At 46.6% G+C, this 19208-nt stretch overlaps 6 protein-coding genes across 6 annotated transcripts; 2 read left to right on the top strand and 4 right to left on the bottom strand.

The window, feature by feature from the left end:
• Nucleotides 1-789: 789 nt before the first annotated feature.
• On the top strand, nucleotides 790-3441 carry GGS22DRAFT_54773 (uncharacterized protein). The gene is made up of 6 exons (XM_047967387.1): nucleotides 790-1189; nucleotides 1273-1350; nucleotides 1448-2023; nucleotides 2077-2319; nucleotides 2380-2663; nucleotides 2746-3441. Exons 1-6 carry the CDS (start codon nucleotides 1059-1061, stop codon nucleotides 3363-3365), a joined length of 1932 nt encoding a protein of 643 aa, XP_047815499.1. The 5' UTR covers nucleotides 790-1058; the 3' UTR covers nucleotides 3366-3441.
• An 816-nt stretch (nucleotides 3442-4257) lies between these two features.
• On the top strand, nucleotides 4258-6835 carry GGS22DRAFT_54763 (MFS general substrate transporter). The gene is made up of 6 exons (XM_047967386.1): nucleotides 4258-4756; nucleotides 4864-5053; nucleotides 5107-5212; nucleotides 5273-5299; nucleotides 5353-5572; nucleotides 5632-6835. Exons 1-6 carry the CDS (start codon nucleotides 4424-4426, stop codon nucleotides 6622-6624), a joined length of 1869 nt encoding a protein of 622 aa, XP_047815500.1. The 5' UTR covers nucleotides 4258-4423; the 3' UTR covers nucleotides 6625-6835.
• Nucleotides 6836-7877: 1042 nt separating this feature from the next.
• Nucleotides 7878-8773, bottom strand: GGS22DRAFT_196236 (uncharacterized protein; the record flags this gene model as incomplete). The annotated part of the gene is made up of 3 exons (XM_047965800.1): nucleotides 7878-8081; nucleotides 8257-8594; nucleotides 8659-8773. 3 exons carry the CDS (start codon nucleotides 8771-8773, stop codon nucleotides 7878-7880), a joined length of 657 nt encoding a protein of 218 aa, XP_047815501.1.
• Nucleotides 8774-9594: 821 nt separating this feature from the next.
• Nucleotides 9595-11609, bottom strand: GGS22DRAFT_54808 (uncharacterized protein). The gene is made up of 8 exons (XM_047967388.1): nucleotides 11234-11609; nucleotides 11071-11179; nucleotides 10897-11017; nucleotides 10773-10821; nucleotides 10256-10720; nucleotides 10177-10201; nucleotides 9957-10091; nucleotides 9595-9843 (listed from the first exon to the last, which is right to left on the bottom strand). The coding sequence occupies exons 1-8, from the start codon at nucleotides 11397-11399 to the stop codon at nucleotides 9735-9737; spliced, it is 1179 nt and encodes a 392-aa protein (XP_047815502.1). The 5' UTR covers nucleotides 11400-11609; the 3' UTR covers nucleotides 9595-9734.
• A 1747-nt stretch (nucleotides 11610-13356) lies between these two features.
• On the bottom strand, nucleotides 13357-15580 carry GGS22DRAFT_54821 (putative iron reductase domain protein). Its single transcript, XM_047967389.1, has 3 exons — nucleotides 14333-15580; nucleotides 14086-14273; nucleotides 13357-14025 (listed from the first exon to the last, which is right to left on the bottom strand). Exons 1-3 carry the CDS (start codon nucleotides 15218-15220, stop codon nucleotides 13695-13697), a joined length of 1407 nt encoding a protein of 468 aa, XP_047815503.1. The 5' UTR covers nucleotides 15221-15580; the 3' UTR covers nucleotides 13357-13694.
• Nucleotides 15581-17061: 1481 nt separating this feature from the next.
• GGS22DRAFT_54833 (major facilitator superfamily domain-containing protein) lies at nucleotides 17062-19163 on the bottom strand. Its single transcript, XM_047967390.1, has one exon. It carries the CDS (start codon nucleotides 18960-18962, stop codon nucleotides 17289-17291), a length of 1674 nt encoding a protein of 557 aa, XP_047815504.1. The 5' UTR covers nucleotides 18963-19163; the 3' UTR covers nucleotides 17062-17288.
• Nucleotides 19164-19208: the final 45 nt, after the last annotated feature.

A 19208-nucleotide genomic window follows, 5' to 3' on the forward strand; every position in this document is an offset into this window, starting at 1 on the left:
CTTGTCATATTGACATATAGACCCCTGTGTTTGAGGGCGCGATGCAACCAGAGAACAGCTCTACGACAATTGTTTACCTATATTATACCTGGATTTAAGATAGGTATAAGATAATATTTTCTGATCCAGTCCCTCGAAGTTTCTTAAGTTGTGACTTGGCATTCCTGGAGACATTTGATTTAAGGCTTAGGCAGAGCCCATAACTTAGAATATGGAGTCTCGAATTGGAAAATTGCTTTGAGATATCCTGGCGGTAAAGGAGGACTAGGCCCCTGCTCTTATAGACAATTCGACCTGCACTTCATTTAGAGCGATGTTGCGAAAGGGGTACCATGTTGTGGCCTCAATTGAATGGTTGGGCGCACGATTTTAACATTCGCTATCTTTAATATGTCATACTTAGCACTGAACATAAATACCTGCTCTGTCCGCAAAAGAAAGATGATATCTTATACTACAGATATATTATCGGATGTATCAATCTCATTATGGAACCAATCCCCTGATCATGTTTTTAGGGATCAGTCGAGGCGGTCGGTTTATTAACCCGGTATGATGAATCCTACGGAACAGTGTATCGAACAGAGCGGTGTTCAGCGGTGTTGAGCGGTCTTAAGCGGGTTTAGGTGGTTTTTGTCGGGTTAAGACGGGATAGTGTTAAGCATATTTTGGCGTATTTGTTGGTGACATATCTAGTATTTTAAACCCGAAGTATTACCGCTAAGCCGGCTTACGGACTGATTTAACGCGGTGGGCGTAAAGCGCCGAATAATCTCAACTACCTCGAATGTCAATTAGGCATCAGTCTCCTAATTACTTACTACACTTTTATACACATAGGACTAAATCTCTTAATTAACAAGCGAGGTTTTAGTTCTAGCCTCCTTTTAGCCTCACTTTCAGCTGCGAGGACAGTGCGTGGAAGCTGGCATGACGATCCTGAGGAGCTACGGGTTAATATATACTAGGAGAACAAGCTCACGGCATTTCGTTCTCATCGTCTGAACCCCGGATTTGGGTACTACTTCGGGACGATCTTTGATGCCGAAATCCTAAATATGCAGAATTCTCCGAGGACTAATGAACGCCCAACGAGTCCTATCAGGCGCCAGCGCGCTTGTGCGCCTTGCACCAAAGCTAAGGCTCGCTGTCACTTTGAAGACAACAAAGCCGAGGACGGCTGTGATAGGTTAGAAAAATATTCCTGATTTATTATACGACTACACAACTATACGATGAGTTGGATCATAGTCTAACTGCATGATAAATCAGATGTCGGCGAATGAACATCACTTGTGCTGCCCAAACAACTCAAAGTCTTAGGAGACCGCGACAAGTTAAACCTGCAAGGTACCGCTCCCTATTGGAATCCATCTTATCCATATTTATGAGTTGGCCTAGACGTCAAAATCCGTACCTCCCACTAACTATGATATGATATATGCAGTACCGTGCCTTCGAAACGCGGTCATGGTAATCCTCCTATGCGAGGTCCCAACTATGGGCATGTCTTATTAGGAGCCGGTCCATATGGACTACAAGAAACAGATGCTGGTTCGAATGAGAGCACCACATCTCCGTCTATTTCTTCAGAGTCGCAGACAAGTCCTTCGCAAAATGCAACATCTACAAGCACCATTGGAGACAGCTATCATGCTCCGCTGGCGCAACACAATTCCTCCTTCCGGCCGCAACAACTACGACCAAGTTTTCCTGCCCCAAGACCACTGCAGCCTGGGTTTGGGTTAACATGGGGACAGGCCGAGCAGGCGGTATCCCACTTCAAGCTGAAGTTCATGCCTATCTTTCCATTCGTCGTCATTGAGCCTGAGGTCTCTGTACATGAGATCCTGTCTAAGAAGCCTTTCCTATTTAGAGTTATTATGCTTATTGCGGCTCAACTCACTCTGGCGAAGCAGAAGGAGATTAGGAGAAGTGTGCTCGCTTACATAGGACAGCACATGCTAGTGATGGAGGAGCGAGATATGGGTTTGCTCCAAGGGCTATTGGTTTATATAGCCTGGTAGGTGCCTCACGACGACCTTTTCCTAACTTACCTATTGACTTCGGGCGCAGGGGAGAACGTGATTTCTACTTCGACCAGAAGATAACCTATTTATCGTACTTGGCAATGGGGTATGCTCATAACCTTGCTATTACGAGACCACCTCCAACGCTGCAGCAGAAGATGATGGTAACCATCAATCCAAAGGACGCAAAAGAAGCCATGATGGGAGTTCACCTGACTACTATGCTTGACGAGTCACATACACCCGAAGAACAGCGGGCTTTCTTGGGCTGCCAGTACCTCCTTTCATTGTGAGTAAAGCGCAATCAAACCCCAAGGCCCCTCTAGGAGATAAGCTCACGATGAATTAGAAACTCTTCCCAATTTGGGAGAGACACAGTATTAAAGGGAGATTACGTAAATCACTGCCTCAACTCACTGGTTCGGCCAACGGATCTGGGTGCGGACTTCATCTTGTATAAAATGATTAGGTTCCAGCAGATCGTTGAGCAGATATCGGAGGTACTTCCTATCCCTACCTCTTATAGCGATGGTCTTGCGGTATTCACTCTTTCCATGAGCAATAACATGCAGGCGATTCGTAATCAACTGGACCAGTTATTTGCGAATGTAGGTCGAGAGCATCGACAGTTTGGTAAGATCTACTCGTCTCGATTAGCCTAGCCACAACATTTTCTATTTCACCTCTATTAAACATTGGCTCACTATTGCTTTAGTAAGGTTTTGGTCTATGCATCATTATATTCTAGTCCGTTTATACTTGCCGGCTTCGAACCTATCTCAGCCACCAGATGCGGTAGCGGCACAGCATCAACGGCAGTGTATGCTCTTTGCTCTTCAAGCAGCCCGGCAATTCTTCGCGACGATTCTTTCGTTAGGCCCGGAAGCTTTCTTATACCGAACATTTGTCACATATTCTGAGATTCTGTTTGTGCTTGTCGGAGCTTCGAGACTCTTGCTGATTGAGATCGATGGCTGGGATCTCAACAAGGCACGGCAGATGGTTGATCTGCCATCCACCTTAGAGAACCTCATAGAGATCTTTAAAGACGTTGCTAAACTGAGGAATCAGAGGGCCGCAGAGGCCGCGGCCACGTTTGGAGTAAGCATGACGCCAAATACAGAGGAAGATGAATTAGACGACCGTTTCCACCACTACAATACGAAGCTTACTTGGATAAAGAACTGGTTTCAGGCCCAGCTACTGAAAGGGATCCAGGCCCCGGGCGAGCCGCAAACGAGCGATCCTAGTAGTACTTGGACTCCCGAGAATCAGGTTTGGACCCCGTTCATATTTGGATTTCTGGGGGACCCGAACTGGAACATCGAATTTTAGCATATTTTCAAAATCTCTTTTTTTAGGGAACGCATCACTATCGATCTTACGAAGAGCCAAGATCCATTTAACAACATCCCATACACTCTCACATTCTCACAGTGGTAACTAGGGCAATCGATGATTGTGAGGGACGTGTATCTAGCTTCTTGCTAAGTATGCCTTACGAATTTCGTGGTTATCCATTCAATATATTTAGTCGGACTCCATACTTTTTTTAGGTTTAGTACAGTTACTGGGGGATGACAGGACATCGTAACGATACCCCAGCGGATCTTAGATCGGAGGAAATGGCTATTGGATAGCAACTTAATGGCGAACACTAGTGGATGACATGGGATTCCCTTTTCCGGGGTGAACGGCCAGTTTAGGGTTTGGAACATATGTTGCGGCTCCCAAAGTTTCACAGGCCAAGAAGAGTCGTCAATTCGTGGAGATAATGAGGGTGGACGAGATGGTGGGAAAAGTTGATGTTTTATCCCTACATCCCCGGACCGTGCACCTGGCTTAAGGCAATCATGGTTTGCTATATCTGTTATTTAATTGGTTAAGACGATTTCAAGATCCACCCCGTTGGAATTTAGGTCTCGGAATAAGCGAATCAACATTCAACGTCGTAAACAAGAAGGTGGCACCAAACCGGCTGTCAACGCCAGTGACGGTCATTGATTGGTCTATCATGACTTCTAACTCGTCCGAAGGAACTTTCGGGGCTTTATCGCCCATCTCTAACCAGTCAGAGTAGAGTGCCCGGTAAGATCGGTCCTAGAACATCGGCCTGTTGCGGCGCACATGACAACGATATTTTTCTTTGTTGGTGGCTTTACAGATAGGACTGTTTAGTATATTCTAAACTATTTCCCGATGAAAGTCTGCTTGATTCTGTGATCCCAAGTCTCGAATTGCCTCATCTATACTAACCAGGTCTTGAATTTAGAACCCGGAGATCCCCAACTCTGAATACTACATATCTATCTATACTAACGAAGCCTTATCTCCACAACAAACGCAACTCCGAATCTCGGACTAAACTTTCCATTGAAGCTGTGAAACGGTCAATGAACGACTGTAATCACGATGAATTCGATGAAGAAGACCGTGGCCCTTTGAGCGATCTAGATTTCGATTCCGATGAGGAATCTACGGCGCTCGAACCCGGGCTTGGCGTCCGAGATGAGAGCGGCCAAGACACCACGCCGTTGGTGGCATCTCGTGCCGGTGCCTTGAATATCGATACTAACTCCGGTATTTCCGATTTCCAAAAACGTAGCCGGAGGCCAAGCGATGCTTCCAAGAAAGTGGTGGCTTGGGGTGACTTGCCTAAGAAAAAGCAACTCGTCGTCATCACGCTAGCCCGGCTCAGCGAGCCATTGGTTCAGACCTCTCTGCAGGTATGTATGCCGAGCAATTGTCTCGTTCGATCCCCTACGGCGTGATTGAGTCCATCCAATGGACATCATGCTGCCAAGACTCATGGTTCCTGATGCGGTGTACCTAGTCGTATATGTTTTACCAGTTGCAATGGTTTGATCCGAGTCTACCGGACTCGGTCATTTCGAGCCAGGCGGGTATTCTGCATGCTAGCTTCACCGCAGCTCAGTTCTTCACGGCGATGGTGTGGGGCCGTGTCGCCGATTCTACGTGGGCAGGCCGTAAGACGGTTGTCTTGATAGGATTACTAGGAACTCGTATGTTATCACCCTGGCTACCTTTTTGATGGAGAGTTGTTGACATGAATAAGTCATATCATGTATTGGATATTCATTCTCGACGTCCTTTTACCAAGCCTTGTTCTTCAGATGTTTAGGTGGTGCGACTAATGGCAATGTTGGGGTGATGAGGACGATGTAAGTTCTAAGGTCTTCAACATAATCCCTTAAAAACTGGCACTGATATGAGAACTATAGGATTAGCGAGATTGTCCGTGAGAAGAAGTGTGTTTCCTGACCAAAATGAATTGAGATGGCTCGAATCTAACCATTCACAGATATCAGTCACGAGCATTTTTGATTTTACCCATGACCTTTAATATTGGCGTCATCGTTGGGCCAGTTCTTGGAGGCCTATTATCCGACCCAGCGGGTTCATACCCTGATACGTTTGGCAAAGTAGAGTTTCTCCTGAAATTCCCCTATGCTACGCCGAATCTCGTCAGCGCAGGATTTTTGGCTATCGCCTTGATCATGTGCTGGCTATTCTTGGAAGAGGTATGCTATTCATCCTACCCCCAATGTGCTTCTATCTTAATCATTAACCTATCCCGAAGACACATGATTCTCTCCAAGATAGACGAGATATCGGACTTGTCCTAGGGAATAAGCTAACCGGGTTATTCACGAGACGCAAAACATCCATTGCGTATACCCCATTACACTCACGAAATACTAGTATAAGCATAGATCTTGAAATGTCACCCGTCTCACCCCGTGGTTCTGATGAAGACGAACGTGGGACCTCTAAGAGACCAACTGCCAAACGTCGGTACACAGCCCGACTCCCCTTCCGCCGCATCTTCACCACAAACGTAATATTTACACTTACAGCACACTTCTTCTTAGCCTTCCACGTCGGTACCTTCAACTCCCTCTGGTTCGTCTTCCTCTCAACTCCCGTATTCAACCCCTCAAACCCCGATCCCCCGGGCTTCTCCCCCAAACCCCCCTTCCGATTCACAGGCGGCCTCGGGCTACCCCCTCGCTCCGTAGGCATGGCCATGGCAATCCTCGGCGTCATCGGCATATCCATGCAGCTATTCCTCTACCCGCGTCTTTCCTCACGCTTCGGTACATTGCGCTCTTACCGCGCTTGCCTCTACCTATTCCCCATCTCATACACCCTCATCCCATTCCTATCCGTCGTCCCCTCGACCACCGCGCCCCCCAGCCAGAAAACCGGGGCCGCGATCTGGCTCGCTATCGCGGGGGTCCTGTTCATCCAAGTCACGGGCCGCACGTTCGCGCTTCCTGGCCAGACGATCCTTGTTAATAACTGTACTCCCCATCCGAGTGTGCTGGGCACCGTGCATGGGTTGGGGCAGAGCGCGAGTAGCTTCGCGCGGACGATTGGCCCGATACTATGTGGCTGGTTATACGGAGTTGGGCTGAGCAAGGGGATGATAGGGGGGGTGTATTGGGGGCTTGCGGGGATTGCGGTTGGGGGGTTGGCGGTTAGTGTTTTTTTGAGGGAGGGAGATGGGCATGAGATTTGGCTTGAGGGGGATGATGAGGATGGGGATGGCGGTGGGGGTGGGGGGAGATGATGAGGTGGCGTTTGTGGCGGTTTTGGATATATGCGTGGACAGGGTTTAGAGGAAGATGAGGCATGATACATGATACACAGCAGGACGGGATTGCATAGACTTGATAGCATACAGGGGTGTGAATCGGATTGAATAATGTATTTTGTTCTAGACATTTTGGTGATAGCTGAGAATTATCCTGCATGCTGGCCTGCCGCTCTGCGGATACCCCCTTTTTTATCCACCAACTCAATTCCTAAGCAGATTCCGTTCGTCAAGTGAGAATCTACTCGTCGGCGTGGTTTCTTGAATCGTCGCACCGACGAGGCAAGATCAAAATCGACGGATCAGTATCGCAGCCAGCGCGAGGATGATCGCATTGCTCGTCTAACTTGCAGGGTCCTACAGCGCGGCAGCCGCAGGTGAAAGCCGGGATCGTGTATTTGCACATACCTAGTAGATGTGGATATATTGTGTGGTGTTTTCCCCCTTGGGGTTTTTGGTATGCTGTGGAAGTTGAATGTCTATCGCAATGGTTAGAAAATGAGAAGGTCGGTACAGTTGGGTGGGAATATCTGGTTCTTGAAAAGGGCCAGGGCTTTATTGGTGACTCACAATGAGCTTTGTGAGTTCGATGGTATTGTACTAGACAGTGCATACAAAGGCATGTCGCGTCTAGCGTCACGCGTCACCGTGATTATTGTCATGTACCTCCCAATCAGACGGTCCGTCCGCCAGACAGCAACCGAAGTGAAGGTTAAATAACATAATACAGTGACTGACTTCCATCGGCGGCATTCGATCACTGACCTGAAATGGTCAAGTGGTAATGTGCCTCAGACACCTCATCAAACCTGTTCTAACGACCACTCTGAAATGGGCGGCCCAGGGTTCGATTCACCAAGAGATCAAAATCTTAAGACCTTGAAAAAGGGAGGCAAAGAAATACCCAATAGCGGGGGCGCAGTAGCCAGGAGACGATCAACAATACCTCGGGCTGGGCCTTGAAGAGTTCAAAAAAGAAAGAATCTCTAAAGAATTCTTTCTTTATTTCTTATTGTTGCATTGTATGATGGATGATCCTACTCCGCTTCACTGAAACCCAATTGATGCACCCTTTCCCACCTCAATGAGGTGTAGTAAGATCATCCATCTAATTACTTTATTTTATCCGACAGAATAATAGTCACGACTGAACAATGAAGAAGCTGTTGGGATTGGACTCTGATTTCCCATTAGTTCATATTTCTTACGAAAAACACGCGACGACACCTTTATTCCGGCATTCCCATGAATGGCCGCGCAAAGCCTGCCAACGATGCTTTCACGAGGTGGAAAGACCGCGGGTCAGGCCCTCGGGGAAGGTTTAATCCACGACGCTCTAAAGTGTCCATGTTATAGATACTGTCTGGTAACGATTTGCCCATGTGGCAGAAGTCGCATTGGCAAGGGTCTGGTCCTGTGCCATGGTGGTCGCACTATTATATCGCGACGAGAGTTAGCAGAGTGGTACCGCTTTGAGATAGGAAAAACGGGAGTTGAAGAATAATCTAGAAGCCATCGTCCGCGTAAAGGCTAGTGAAGTAACCCGAATCCGATATTCGGAATATAGCGAAAAGGAGTGTTATGCAGTCCTCGAAGTTCTACACTCACCCCGTCGTTCTGGCCTGCCGCCATGCCACAGCATGTCCAGCGAAAGCCATGAGACCAGTACCCATACATAGCAATATCGTCGGACCCGAACTCCTCTTCGTACTTGCGCTTCAGCTGCAGCGCCTCATCCACAAAGCAGTTTCCCCACCCCAATCTGTGGTCATTCTCATCCCTGGGACACGTATCCCCCCAGGTCATAAGCTCTAGGTCACCGAAATGCGAAGTGCCGTCCCTACACTTTCGGAACGGGTCATACCATTTTTTACCCTCCGCCACGGCGCCCCTCGCGCGGCAGACGTTCTTGTGAAAGTACCAGTTATCCTTCTGACAAGTCGTACCTAGGGGGTTGAGTCTACGTTAGTGAAGTGGATCGCATTGGGCGTCAAGATGTAGATAACGTACTACAGTACATAGCAGACTTGCATCGACCACAACGTAAGATCTTGATACCATCTTCTCCTTGAGACTTTTTACACCCATCGCACTTATTCTTCGATTTCCCCTGCGTTTCCGACATTGTGGCACTTTGTTATAAGAGGAAGTGTGTTGCGTAGGTACTTAGGCATCCATATCAGAAAAACTGAACAGACACATGTAATGGTGTTTATACTACGAGACACGATTAATCACTCGTGAGATCATGCCAATCAACTGAAACTGGCGGTGTAATTGTCGGTGGAAGTCAATCTATAATTATATCCATGTACTTGTGGTCCTTGCGTAGTGGCCGGGATAACTTACAAAGTAGAGAATAGGGGGTTGAAGGGGGAAGCTATAAGTCTAGTACAACTAGAAACCACTATCTATGATTTAGATTACATCTTTATTTTAAGCGATTGGGGTTAATTAATTTGATAAGAACTTCTCTACTTTTTTTACGAAATTTATAGGTGCGTAGTCTTTCTTCCCACACAGTACCTAATACTGAGGTTGACAGAAATCAATTGAGCTGGGAAGCATTTGCTCCCTACCCACTGATGTCACTCAAGATAATGGAAATATGTCTTGACATGGACATGATATATCATTAAATCGGTATCCATCTAGGTTTTAATAATACTCCTGTTGTTACCTACTTCATAGCATCAATTTTCAGTGATGTTGTTCCCTAGCCCTTGAGTGGCCCCACTTTAACCCCTTTTCACTGAGAATCATATTCTTCCAATCATCTACAACATGGGGGAAAAAAGGGCAATAGGGCCTTGTAAGTTAAGTAAAACACATGAATTTCAGTAGATAGAAGAAAAAAATGTCAAAAAGATCAAAAACATACAACACCGGGGATTCGCTGGTCGTCACCGACCCAACTACTGATCCGGCGGTAGCCAGCTTATCTATGGGAGAGCGGACGGGATCCCGAGTTCTCTAGCTCCTATGGTCGTATGTGATGGATTGATGGTTTAATTTAGTATATAAGTCATGCGCAACCCAGCACACTTCTTCATGTGGACTCCGACTAACAATTGAATCTCAATGCTTCACGATGCAGTTGCCGTGGGTTTGGACTCATCGGCACCGTACCAACCCCCGTGCTCCATGCATGAAGTCGCGACGTCAGCGTCTGTCGAAGTTTTATACTTCGTTACCCTGCGCGTTTTATTAGCGATGCCATATTCTGGAATGAGGGGGCATTGGATGGAATGCAAAGAAGTGCATGTTGATGACTAATCAGATATGTAGATAATAGGCTGGGTACGTACCCAACCCAAACTGTCGCTTTTATGTGTGTAGTATCGTAAGCGACGTCTGTTTGCGTGACGACGCCGACTGGCTTGGTGACAGTTGCTGTAACCGGTGGTCGCTGGCCATCGCATACTGTAGTAGGTGGTGGCGTTCTATAGGTATTGTTAGTAATCCTCCTTTTTCTAGGTATAACCGTGTCAAATCCCTTTTGAAGGCAAGCAACAAGATTCTACTTACATGGTAGCCGTAATTGTTTGGTAAACTGTAACCACTGTAAGCTTTAAGCCTTTCCGAGTTTATCGCTTGATTCACTTACCATCCTCTGTAGTAGTCGAGGCCGGAATAGTGGTAATGCTGGTACTAGTTACTGTGATCGTAGTCTCTGTAACCGTGATAGTACTCGTTGGTAGAGAACGTGCTGCAATTTTATCTGGTTTGCCTGTTTCTAAAACCGTGTCGCTTATGGGTGATCCAGGATTACCTATGAGGCCAGGCGGGAGAATAGGTGGAATACAAGCAAGTCCGATACAGATGGTGGGTAAAGGGTCCGGAACCAAGGTCGGAATTGGGAGGTAATGGCAGGATGCAGTCTTCGTGAGAGTTGTCGTCGTTTGCTTCGTGGTTTTCTTATCTGTGACCGTTCGAGTGATTGTGTAGAAGGTGGTTACGGTTGGTGCTACTGGCGTGATAGTGACTGTCTGTGTAATTCCATCGCAAGGCGCCTTAATTGTTCCAGGTTTTAAAGTCGTAGTCTTAGTCTGCGAAATGGTTTTATATACGGCTGCATTTATGTTAGACCTTCTTTACTAAATGATTGAGAGTGGTGGACATACTTGTTGCGTCGGGGGTACTAGTGATACCAACTATCACAGTAGGAGTGGCCTGCAACACAGTTAATGTAAGTAATGTGGTTTGTATATGGGTACTAGGTAGATATCTGGTTTATTGTAGTCTTACAGTGAAGGTAATCGTAGTCGGAATACCGGCTGTCAGGGCGATTGTTCTTTGGACACCAATATTCTGCCCTTGCATAATGATCTTATACAGACCCGAAGCCATGGCAGAGAACGTGATACCACTAGAAGGTGATGAGATGATAATGTCCTCTAGATGAAGCTAGTGGGGTCTGACCATGTAGATGTGACCTGCTCACCGGCGGGTGTTGTATTTACAGCAGAGCAAGGGTACTGAGCTCCATTGGGGCCTATGAGGAGTGGCGTTACAGATTCTTGATCGCATCCTAGTGGTAGTCAGCATATGTATATCACTGAAACGCGTGGGACTATCAATGTACCTTGAAATATAGTCATGAAAGTGAAGTTACTATTCGATGTTGAATCGATGTCATATGATCCACCATTGACATAGTCAACTCCAAAGCTGCTACATTGAGCGAGCACTCTTAGGGCGAATAGACCTATCATAAACCAGAGGGTGTGTATATGGAATGCCATTTTCATGTCTGGTAATGCACTGCGAGCTTGGAAATGTCTGGACTTCAAGAAACCCACCCTCAGCTAAATTCCGGGGACCGATCCTTTTGTATATGTTATCAGATATGACAACTCTCTCACCAAGTAACCCAGATATTGTCAAGATACAATAATGAACGATCTCGTGGTTTCTAATAATAGGGAGACTGGCTTCTGGAAAGCTGCAAGCTGTTGTGGAACAGATGTTCATAAACCAGAAAGAAAACCAAATACCAGGTGTCGATAGACGTATTCGGTAAAGACTCCTTCAGAAGTATCGTAAAGCGATATAGCCTTAATTCAGCCGGTAATACAGGCGCTTCTAGACCACGGAGAACCGTCCAGGCCCGGTGAGGCTTGCTGGAGTCGTAAGCTAGAGGATCGATTCAAAGGCAAGATCACACAACGTCACCTAGAAAGTGAATGGTGAAGTCTGGATCTGTTTAAGTCTGGTAGTTGGCGAGGTGAGCCCATTTCTATGTTGGACGATAATGGCACATATGCTTTGGCTGATACCCTGGGCAGCTCGTCCGGTATATCTACGTCTGTTTATATTGATCCCGCATATGGGACCGGCTGGTTCATTGGCTCTATGCCGGGACAATGAATTTTCTTACATTTATAATTATTATACTTATAACAGGTTTTGTGCCCTTCTTCAAAGCTAAGGTGGCCGCTGACTGGCCCCCATTCGCTTCATGTATTTTGCCAAAACCCTGGCTGCCGTTTGCCCATGATAGACCATGGCTAATATGGAATACCGCGCCCGACACAGTTAGCACATGTCAATTGTCAATTGACTCGAGCTTCGAAATTATGTCACGTTGCATTCTGGGTTACTATGAAGTCCATGATAGATTTGAAGTGTTATCTCAAGAAATTCGAGTGCTGTCGCATTGCACGATTGCTGTCAGTCTCTGTAAGCTACCTACCAAATAGGTACCTTTTCGCCTTTAGAAGACTTCAAAATCTCACCAAACTTGCGCGATATACTATTATAGAAATAAGTACCTTTAAATGGTTCTCTAGAAACTTTCGTTTCAATATATTGCTAAACCCCTTTTGTAGGAATGAAGGAATTAGAATGGCGGGTATTCGTATTAAGGGCTAAACATCCATGACAGTGCGGACTCGTTTAAACAGTACGCTACCGCACTGTGGTCTCACGATGAATCCTATGATCTACATTCTTCATTTATAAATACCAGTAGAGCATGACGTATGACCCGGCCATTTGGGGATATCTGCAAGCCCATGTTGGATACGAGATATTGACACGAACGATGGAAAGTTTGTTTGTTAGCACCTGGGCACTCATGCGATCAAAGCTAGGTGAAGTAGACGCACGGGTGGATTGAACGAACTGGTTCGATGTTTTTAGCAACGTTGCAGGTCACAATAGTCTCCCTCAAGTGAAATTTAATTCGACGTATCTCATTAATTGTTTAACCCTTCTCTATTAGATAGGGAGTTTTGTCAATGTATGTACGTCTTCTATTTATTGTAGGGAGAATCTACGCATAACGCACGGTAATGAGTACTATATATCCCCTGTGTTATGCAGCCTCCATCCTCTACCTAGGTATTGTTACACGTGTAAGTTACCTATAGAGGCGAAGGGGGGGACACATAAGCGCGTAATGTATTGCTACTTCCTGCCTACAGCGCCCCTTTTTGCTTTTCTCGAAAAGCTATGGACCTTAGCTACGTACCCCTGAAAATCACCAAACTATTTTCAAACTATTTATGTATTAATGGTTACATATGTACTGATTGGCAGATAACAAGTACCGTTTTCAATGCTGAATGGGCATATCGCAGGCGTACTATCAGCTGAGATACATCGGACTTTATTTGAAGGGGCTAGGAGACTTGTGCTAATGAAGGACGTGAATACGTTTATTACCAACGTTACTCATACCGGCCATAGCTACGTTTCATACATCTTGCCTTGCGAGGGTAGATTCAATGATAGGTTCATATTGTGTATGTATTGACCAAGCTTATCTCCCCTGAAGTGCTCGACAATACCTAGTAGCCTTCAAGCGTAGTAAGATAAGGATACCACGCAATAAGCCTGTAAGCGATCTTCAAAGATGGAATTCTCTAGTGTCTATTCTAGATTGGATGTCTTACTCCCTTCTCCCTCCCTTCTCCTATCCCCAAATGATTTAGTACGGCTGATATATCACACATGACACCTCTAGTACTATTTTACACTACCAACAGTCATAACGCCAAGAACACTATATTCGTCAATCGTACACAACATTTATTTCTTTTTTAAACATATTCCCGGACGTATTGTTGCGGCCCAAGGTCATTCTTCCTCGTGCTCTGTGCTTGATGTGGCATGTATGAGCTCATGCCAGGTATACTTGCATTCTGTCCTGGTGGCATTGGTGGTCGCGTGGTTACGGGGACAACATAGGTCTGCTGAACATCCGGCCGTCGCCATGGCTCCATATCATAGCCAGTCTCTTGCTTCTGCTTTGCCCACCGCCTTTCAAGGCACTTCTTCACAACAAGGATAATAACTAGTGTAGGTAATATGGCGAGTGTCAGAGCTGTGAGAACGAGGATGTATTGTTCCGATTCAGCGAGTTTAAAGCCACTAAGGTTGAATATTAGCGAATTTGATGGGGCATAGAATGAGATCGAAGGGAAAACTTACAGGACTCCATTAAGGCCCCCTAGGGAGAGGATAAGACGACCTAGCCATCTGTGAATTGGGGCCAACTTAGTTGGCTCCTTCGTCTTCTTGAATTGACGGTGGTGCATGAAGCCTAACGCGAATTGGGCAAAGAGAAAAAAGAAAACGAAGAAACCGATGACCTGATGTGCTGTGTTGAAGTTCTTGGACTACGAACGAGTTAGTGAACTCTCCTATCCCGTGTCAAATCACACATTGGCTGACATACCCTATTATAAGTTTTGCTGATGACAAACCCAAGGATCGAAGCAATGAAAGTAAGGAGGAAGGCGAATCCCTGGGTGGCACCATGCCAACGGACCCAATTTCCGAAGCGTAGAACGAAAGTACCGAAGGGGAACAACCCGACGAACACTAGTATCATGATAACCCCATGTGCCATAGCGACCATGTCCTTCTTGCCTTCCGTAGAAAGACGTTGCGACGTTCCAACGAGTGTGCTGTTCATCGAGCTGTCGATTATCGGAATACCTGCCGGCCCGGTAGCATGTACCATGTCCATTGTGAAAGTACCGTAGTTGTAATGCATTTTCAAGGGGCCATCGCGCGCATCGGTAGCGAGATAACTAAGGTCCTCACCGGTGGCATACATCATGCTCTGGATATTGCTCGTGACGTCGACCTTTCCAGATCCGCCAGACCATGATCGACAGTTGGTGCATCGTCCATTAAAAATGAAAGTGTTTGTGCTGTTGTCATGTCCCGTTCCTCCCATCACCTCTATCTCGATCTCGGGCGAGTAGACGGGCTCCGTGTGGCCGGTTGCTATTCGCGGCGATATGGTCAGGCTATTCCTTGATTGTGATGGATATACCACGAGCATCAGTGAACCAGCCATGTGAGAACCGAGGCCTATGGCCCCCCAGCTAGTTGACGTAGTCATCATGAGGGAGAAGTATAAATCTGTGGTGGAATCGTCCGGAACGTTAAGAGCGAATGCCAAATTCTGTTCTGGTGTGACGAAGACCGAACCCGCGGTCTTGTTTGACGGAGTGTTACTCGCATCTTGTGCTTGTGGCTTTGTCTGTGCCTGAGATGAGGCGAAGAAGAAAGATAAAGCCAGGCCCAGCTGGCGGATCATATTAGAAGACCTCATATTTGCGTAGGTATGAAATGAATGTATTAGGTATCTGAATAGCCTCTAGCGTCAAGCTGAGAGTAAGTGGGTAAATGTGATATTAATGATGTTATATATCAAGAGGAGAGAAAAATACAACCCAAGGTTCCTTTTTCGAACCCAAGAATGAGAATGTGGGATGAAAAGGAATGTAACGCTGGAGGTAGGAGAAGGGATAGTCGAAGGGAGAAAGCAAAAGGGAAAAGGGAAAAGGGGAAGTACGCGCGTCAATGTGTAGTATCAGATATATTCACGAATTCTTTGACCGTTTGACGATGGAGGTCTAGGTATTTGAATACATTCTTACCCACGGCCGACCTCCGTCTACTGCGCCCCCAGATTTGAAGGCGTTGTGACATGTCTGGTCATTGGGTGTAGATATGTGTACCTACATATCGATACAGAATGTCGGCGCCAAAGGATGAGTCCTACCGTGTCCCTTTTCGTACAGCTTGGTGAAAGCTGATTGGCCAATTCGGGAAGTTCCTTGTAATGCTGATGTCTTGATTGGACGTGGTGGCTTTGGTCTAAAGCTTGTCAACCGCTGTGACCCCTGTGCGACCCCACCTGAACTGCCGGACTGCCGCCCGCGGATGTTGATGAAGACCGATCTTTTTTAGTTAACCCTCTTTTCAATTGGTTGTCTTGTACTACTTACACGCTGCCGATTCCCGAATGCGAGCTTTCCGAAGATATTCGGGAGCTGAGATATTGATTGATTTGGACATTGAAGAGAATGCGAAGATCTTTAGCGCAGATCAACGATACCTTGATGTGGCGCAGATGCTATTCGAACCTGCATCAGCGCCTTCACCAATTTAGCTACCAGTAAGGTAGATAGGTAGTTGACCTTTGTAACATGGCTTGACTCGAATTGGGAAGTTCCGGTTCTTTTAAGAATTGACCGACTTGATTTGTTTGTTCTCCAAGTTGATAGGCGTATCAAATATATTGAGGCTTAAAGATTGTTTTATGTCTCTTACCTTGAAACAAAGTGTAGAGCCTTAGGGCTATCCAAGCGTCAGGTGCTGTAGCGTACTCCCTTCACCGCGCCCGGTACCAGACAGGCAAATAGCAGATAGGTATTGTACAATACAATACCTAGGTAGCTAGGTACCTACGATAGTACACTAGAACACTAGAACGCTTGGACTTGTTAGCACTAAACTTCAAGGGATCCAGGGGTCAAGGGACCTATTCGAAACTTTTACCATCAGCCCAATCTGCAGCTATTGTTGAACAGTTACAAAAATGCAAGAGACTCGTTCATGCGGATATAAGTCAATTGGGTGACAATAGTTGATTTGACTGAAGCTGACGAAGGCATTAAGCTCTTCTTCATGCAAAACATGTCGTAGATTTAATCGTGTTACCAGGGAAGCATATTGCTATTTAGAGAGCAATGATAGGTACCTATTGGACCATTAATCATTTTAGGATGTGTTGTAGGAAACAAAATATTGAGGGAATATTGACTTCGGTCCCGAAGTAGACCTCATCTATTGACCTGTTGACGTAATCTGTTGGCTTATATAACCTGGTCGTATTGAGATCTTCAACTTGGAAACTTAGGAAAGCGCCGCACAACGCCATTTACCTAACCGGACGGTAATACTATGTAGGTAACTACCTGTCTATGAAGGCTTCGAACATCTGCCAAAAAAAACCATGCCACTATTTTGGTATCATATCACCACCACCTATTAGTTATCCAAAAGCCATCAGCCCATTCGTATTTATACTATCTTTCCTTCATATCATGCCTCTATGATGATATGCAATATCGTAAGTCCATTTTATTATGAGCTCGATCTCAACGCTCAACTGAAATAACACTGAGGAGATTCAAAGTTCTGGGTGCGCTTTACGCGTTTCGTCGCTGGTATACGAACAACTCGAAAATGAGGGGTAAATTTGTGTAACATAAATTTGGGGGCCGAGTTGGGAGGGTGGGGTAGCTGCGGCGAGATAAGGGTCTCATTAAACTCTCAGCAGTCTGCAGCCCGTATCTTGAACACAATTTCTCTCCTCTCAAGCGTTATAAAACTTAGGCAGCACCGACAGCAACAGGAGCGAATAACCTCTCCCTCTTCATGGCAAGACTGAGAATCGCGACTAGTGATCCACCCGCGATAACGAGGATATACGTCTTGCTGATAGCCGTCGTGATGACATTTAAGATCGCCGCCCTCGTGTCGGCCGGAAGGTCGTTGAAGGCATCGCCCGCTGCACCTTGCATGGCAAGCTCTATTTGATCTTGCGTTAGGAAAGGCGCGATCTTCGAGATTTGAGTCTCGCTCTCATTGAGGTAAATGGCATTGGCGATGGCTAGAGCGATAGTAATACCAGCGAATTGAGCCAATGTGAGGAAACCGACCGCGGGTGGAATGTTTTCCGGATCGACTACAGCTTGCACGACGGAGAAGGATGCCTGGAGGAACATGCCGACTCCGAGGCCTAGAATTACTGTGTACCCATAGATCCGCGATTCCGATGTCTCCGAATCCACGGTATACATAAGGGCGCCACCAGCCATCGCAAACAAGCCACCAGCGGTGTACCAGGGCATATAATAACCCAACTTTGAAAGAAGGGCCCCATTGGCGAATACCACGACCACCATGACTGCGATGAAAGGAAGAAGTCGAACACCGGCATCTAATGGCCCATCACCACGACTGAACTGGAAGAAAATGGGAACGAAATAGATAGGGACGAAGGCGCATGCTCCCGAGGCAGCTGTACAGCTGAAGAGGATAAGTACGGAGCGCGACCGGAAAAATTGAACAGGAATGATTCGACGAATCGCCGTCGTGGTTATCGCATAAGCCTGTTGAATCCCTAAAAGGATGAAGAGCACACCCGAAGCAACGAAGAGACCGATTATGTGACCCGATTTCCAGGGGTAGGTAACACCCCCCCAGTTTATCGCTAAGACGAAGGTCACCATGGCGCCCATCTGGAGAACAGTACCAGTGTAGTCCATTTCCTGAGCGCGTTCCTTAAAAGACACGCCGGGCCGTGGGTCTATACTAGGTATCAGAAACAGATAGGCGGGGGCGCATACCGCGCCAATAAAGAGGTTTATGTAAAAAGCCCAACGCCACCCAACTGCGGACTGGCTGAAAGCCCCTCCTATTACAGGGCCAAGCACGATGCCAGCCCCCCAGGTGAAGCCTGTCATAGATATGTAAAGGGGACGTTCAGCCATGGTCGTTGTCATCGCGATGAGCGACATGCAACCGACATAGAGACCAGCACCGCCAATGCCGCAAAGGGCGCGGCCGACGATTAAGGCGTTGATGTTGGGGGCAGCACCACAAATGGCCGAGCCCACCTCGAAAAGGAAGACATTGAAAATGTAGAACCATTTGGCGTTGAACTGGCCGTAGAGCCTACCCCAAACTAGGTTGGTGGCTGTAGCCGTCAAGAGGAAGGCGACGCTCAGCCAGGAAAGTTTGTCGACTTCTCCGAGATCTTTGATGATGATGGACTGGATGTCGGCCACGACTGTGTTGTCTAGCGCGTAAAGGAAGATGGAGAAGAGGATGGCTGTTATTGCCATGTACCACTTCCAGCCGGTGACGTCGCGAGGAGGTGTCTCCTTGACCTGTTGCTCATCCTCTCCCGAAGACGGTAAGATATCTCCGTATTTCTCATTGTCATTTGGAGCCTTGGCATCGCCGTTGTTGCGGGCGAGGCCTTCGCTTTCAACAGCCATTTTTGAGATGGTCGTTCCAGGAGACTCAGTCAAATCTTACGACTAGAACACCTTGAAGCTCAAAAATATGTTTATTGAAAGGGCGTTGAATGTGTTGAAGGTGTTCTCAAAGATAGTAAGGAAGACCAGGATAGTCGTCGTTTAAGACTTCCTATAACCTTTCAACGTCGTCCATCTGATTTTTGACTCAACTAGACCTCGATACAAATTTTGAATTTGTAATCTACTGATTACAAATGCAAAATT

The sequence above is a fragment of the Annulohypoxylon maeteangense genome (genome assembly GCF_022496945.1).
Source record: "Annulohypoxylon maeteangense strain CBS 123835 unplaced genomic scaffold GGS22scaffold_18, whole genome shotgun sequence".
NCBI lineage: Eukaryota > Fungi > Ascomycota > Sordariomycetes > Xylariales > Hypoxylaceae > Annulohypoxylon > Annulohypoxylon maeteangense.

Excerpts from the sequence above, each read along its gene's own strand:
- GGS22DRAFT_54821 (XM_047967389.1), bottom strand. The coding sequence starts at position 15,220 with ATGAGGTCTTCTAATATGATCCGCCAGCTGGGCCTGGCTTTATCTTTC. Across the intron at positions 14,274-14,332 it reads TCAGCAAAACTTATAATAGG|TCCAAGAACTTCAACACAGC; the intron begins GTATGTCAGCCA and ends ACTCGTTCGTAG. Across the intron at positions 14,026-14,085 it reads GGGGGCCTTAATGGAGTCCT|TGGCTTTAAACTCGCTGAAT; the intron begins GTAAGTTTTCCC and ends ATTCAACCTTAG.
- GGS22DRAFT_54833 (XM_047967390.1), bottom strand. The coding sequence starts at position 18,962 with ATGGCTGTTGAAAGCGAAGGCCTCGCCCGCAACAACGGCGATGCCAAG.
- GGS22DRAFT_54763 (XM_047967386.1), top strand. The coding sequence starts at position 4,424 with ATGAACGACTGTAATCACGATGAATTCGATGAAGAAGACCGTGGCCCT. Across the intron at positions 5,213-5,272 it reads GTTGGGGTGATGAGGACGAT|GATTAGCGAGATTGTCCGTG; the intron begins GTAAGTTCTAAG and ends TGAGAACTATAG. Across the intron at positions 5,573-5,631 it reads GCTGGCTATTCTTGGAAGAG|ACACATGATTCTCTCCAAGA; the intron begins GTATGCTATTCA and ends CCTATCCCGAAG.
- GGS22DRAFT_54773 (XM_047967387.1), top strand. The coding sequence starts at position 1,059 with ATGCAGAATTCTCCGAGGACTAATGAACGCCCAACGAGTCCTATCAGG. Across the intron at positions 1,190-1,272 it reads GCCGAGGACGGCTGTGATAG|ATGTCGGCGAATGAACATCA; the intron begins GTTAGAAAAATA and ends ATGATAAATCAG. Across the intron at positions 2,024-2,076 it reads CTATTGGTTTATATAGCCTG|GGGAGAACGTGATTTCTACT; the intron begins GTAGGTGCCTCA and ends CTTCGGGCGCAG.
- GGS22DRAFT_54808 (XM_047967388.1), bottom strand. The coding sequence starts at position 11,399 with ATGAAAATGGCATTCCATATACACACCCTCTGGTTTATGATAGGTCTA. Across the intron at positions 11,180-11,233 it reads TTTCATGACTATATTTCAAG|GATGCGATCAAGAATCTGTA; the intron begins GTACATTGATAG and ends GACTACCACTAG. Across the intron at positions 10,092-10,176 it reads CAAACAATTACGGCTACCAT|AACGCCACCACCTACTACAG; the intron begins GTAAGTAGAATC and ends CAATACCTATAG.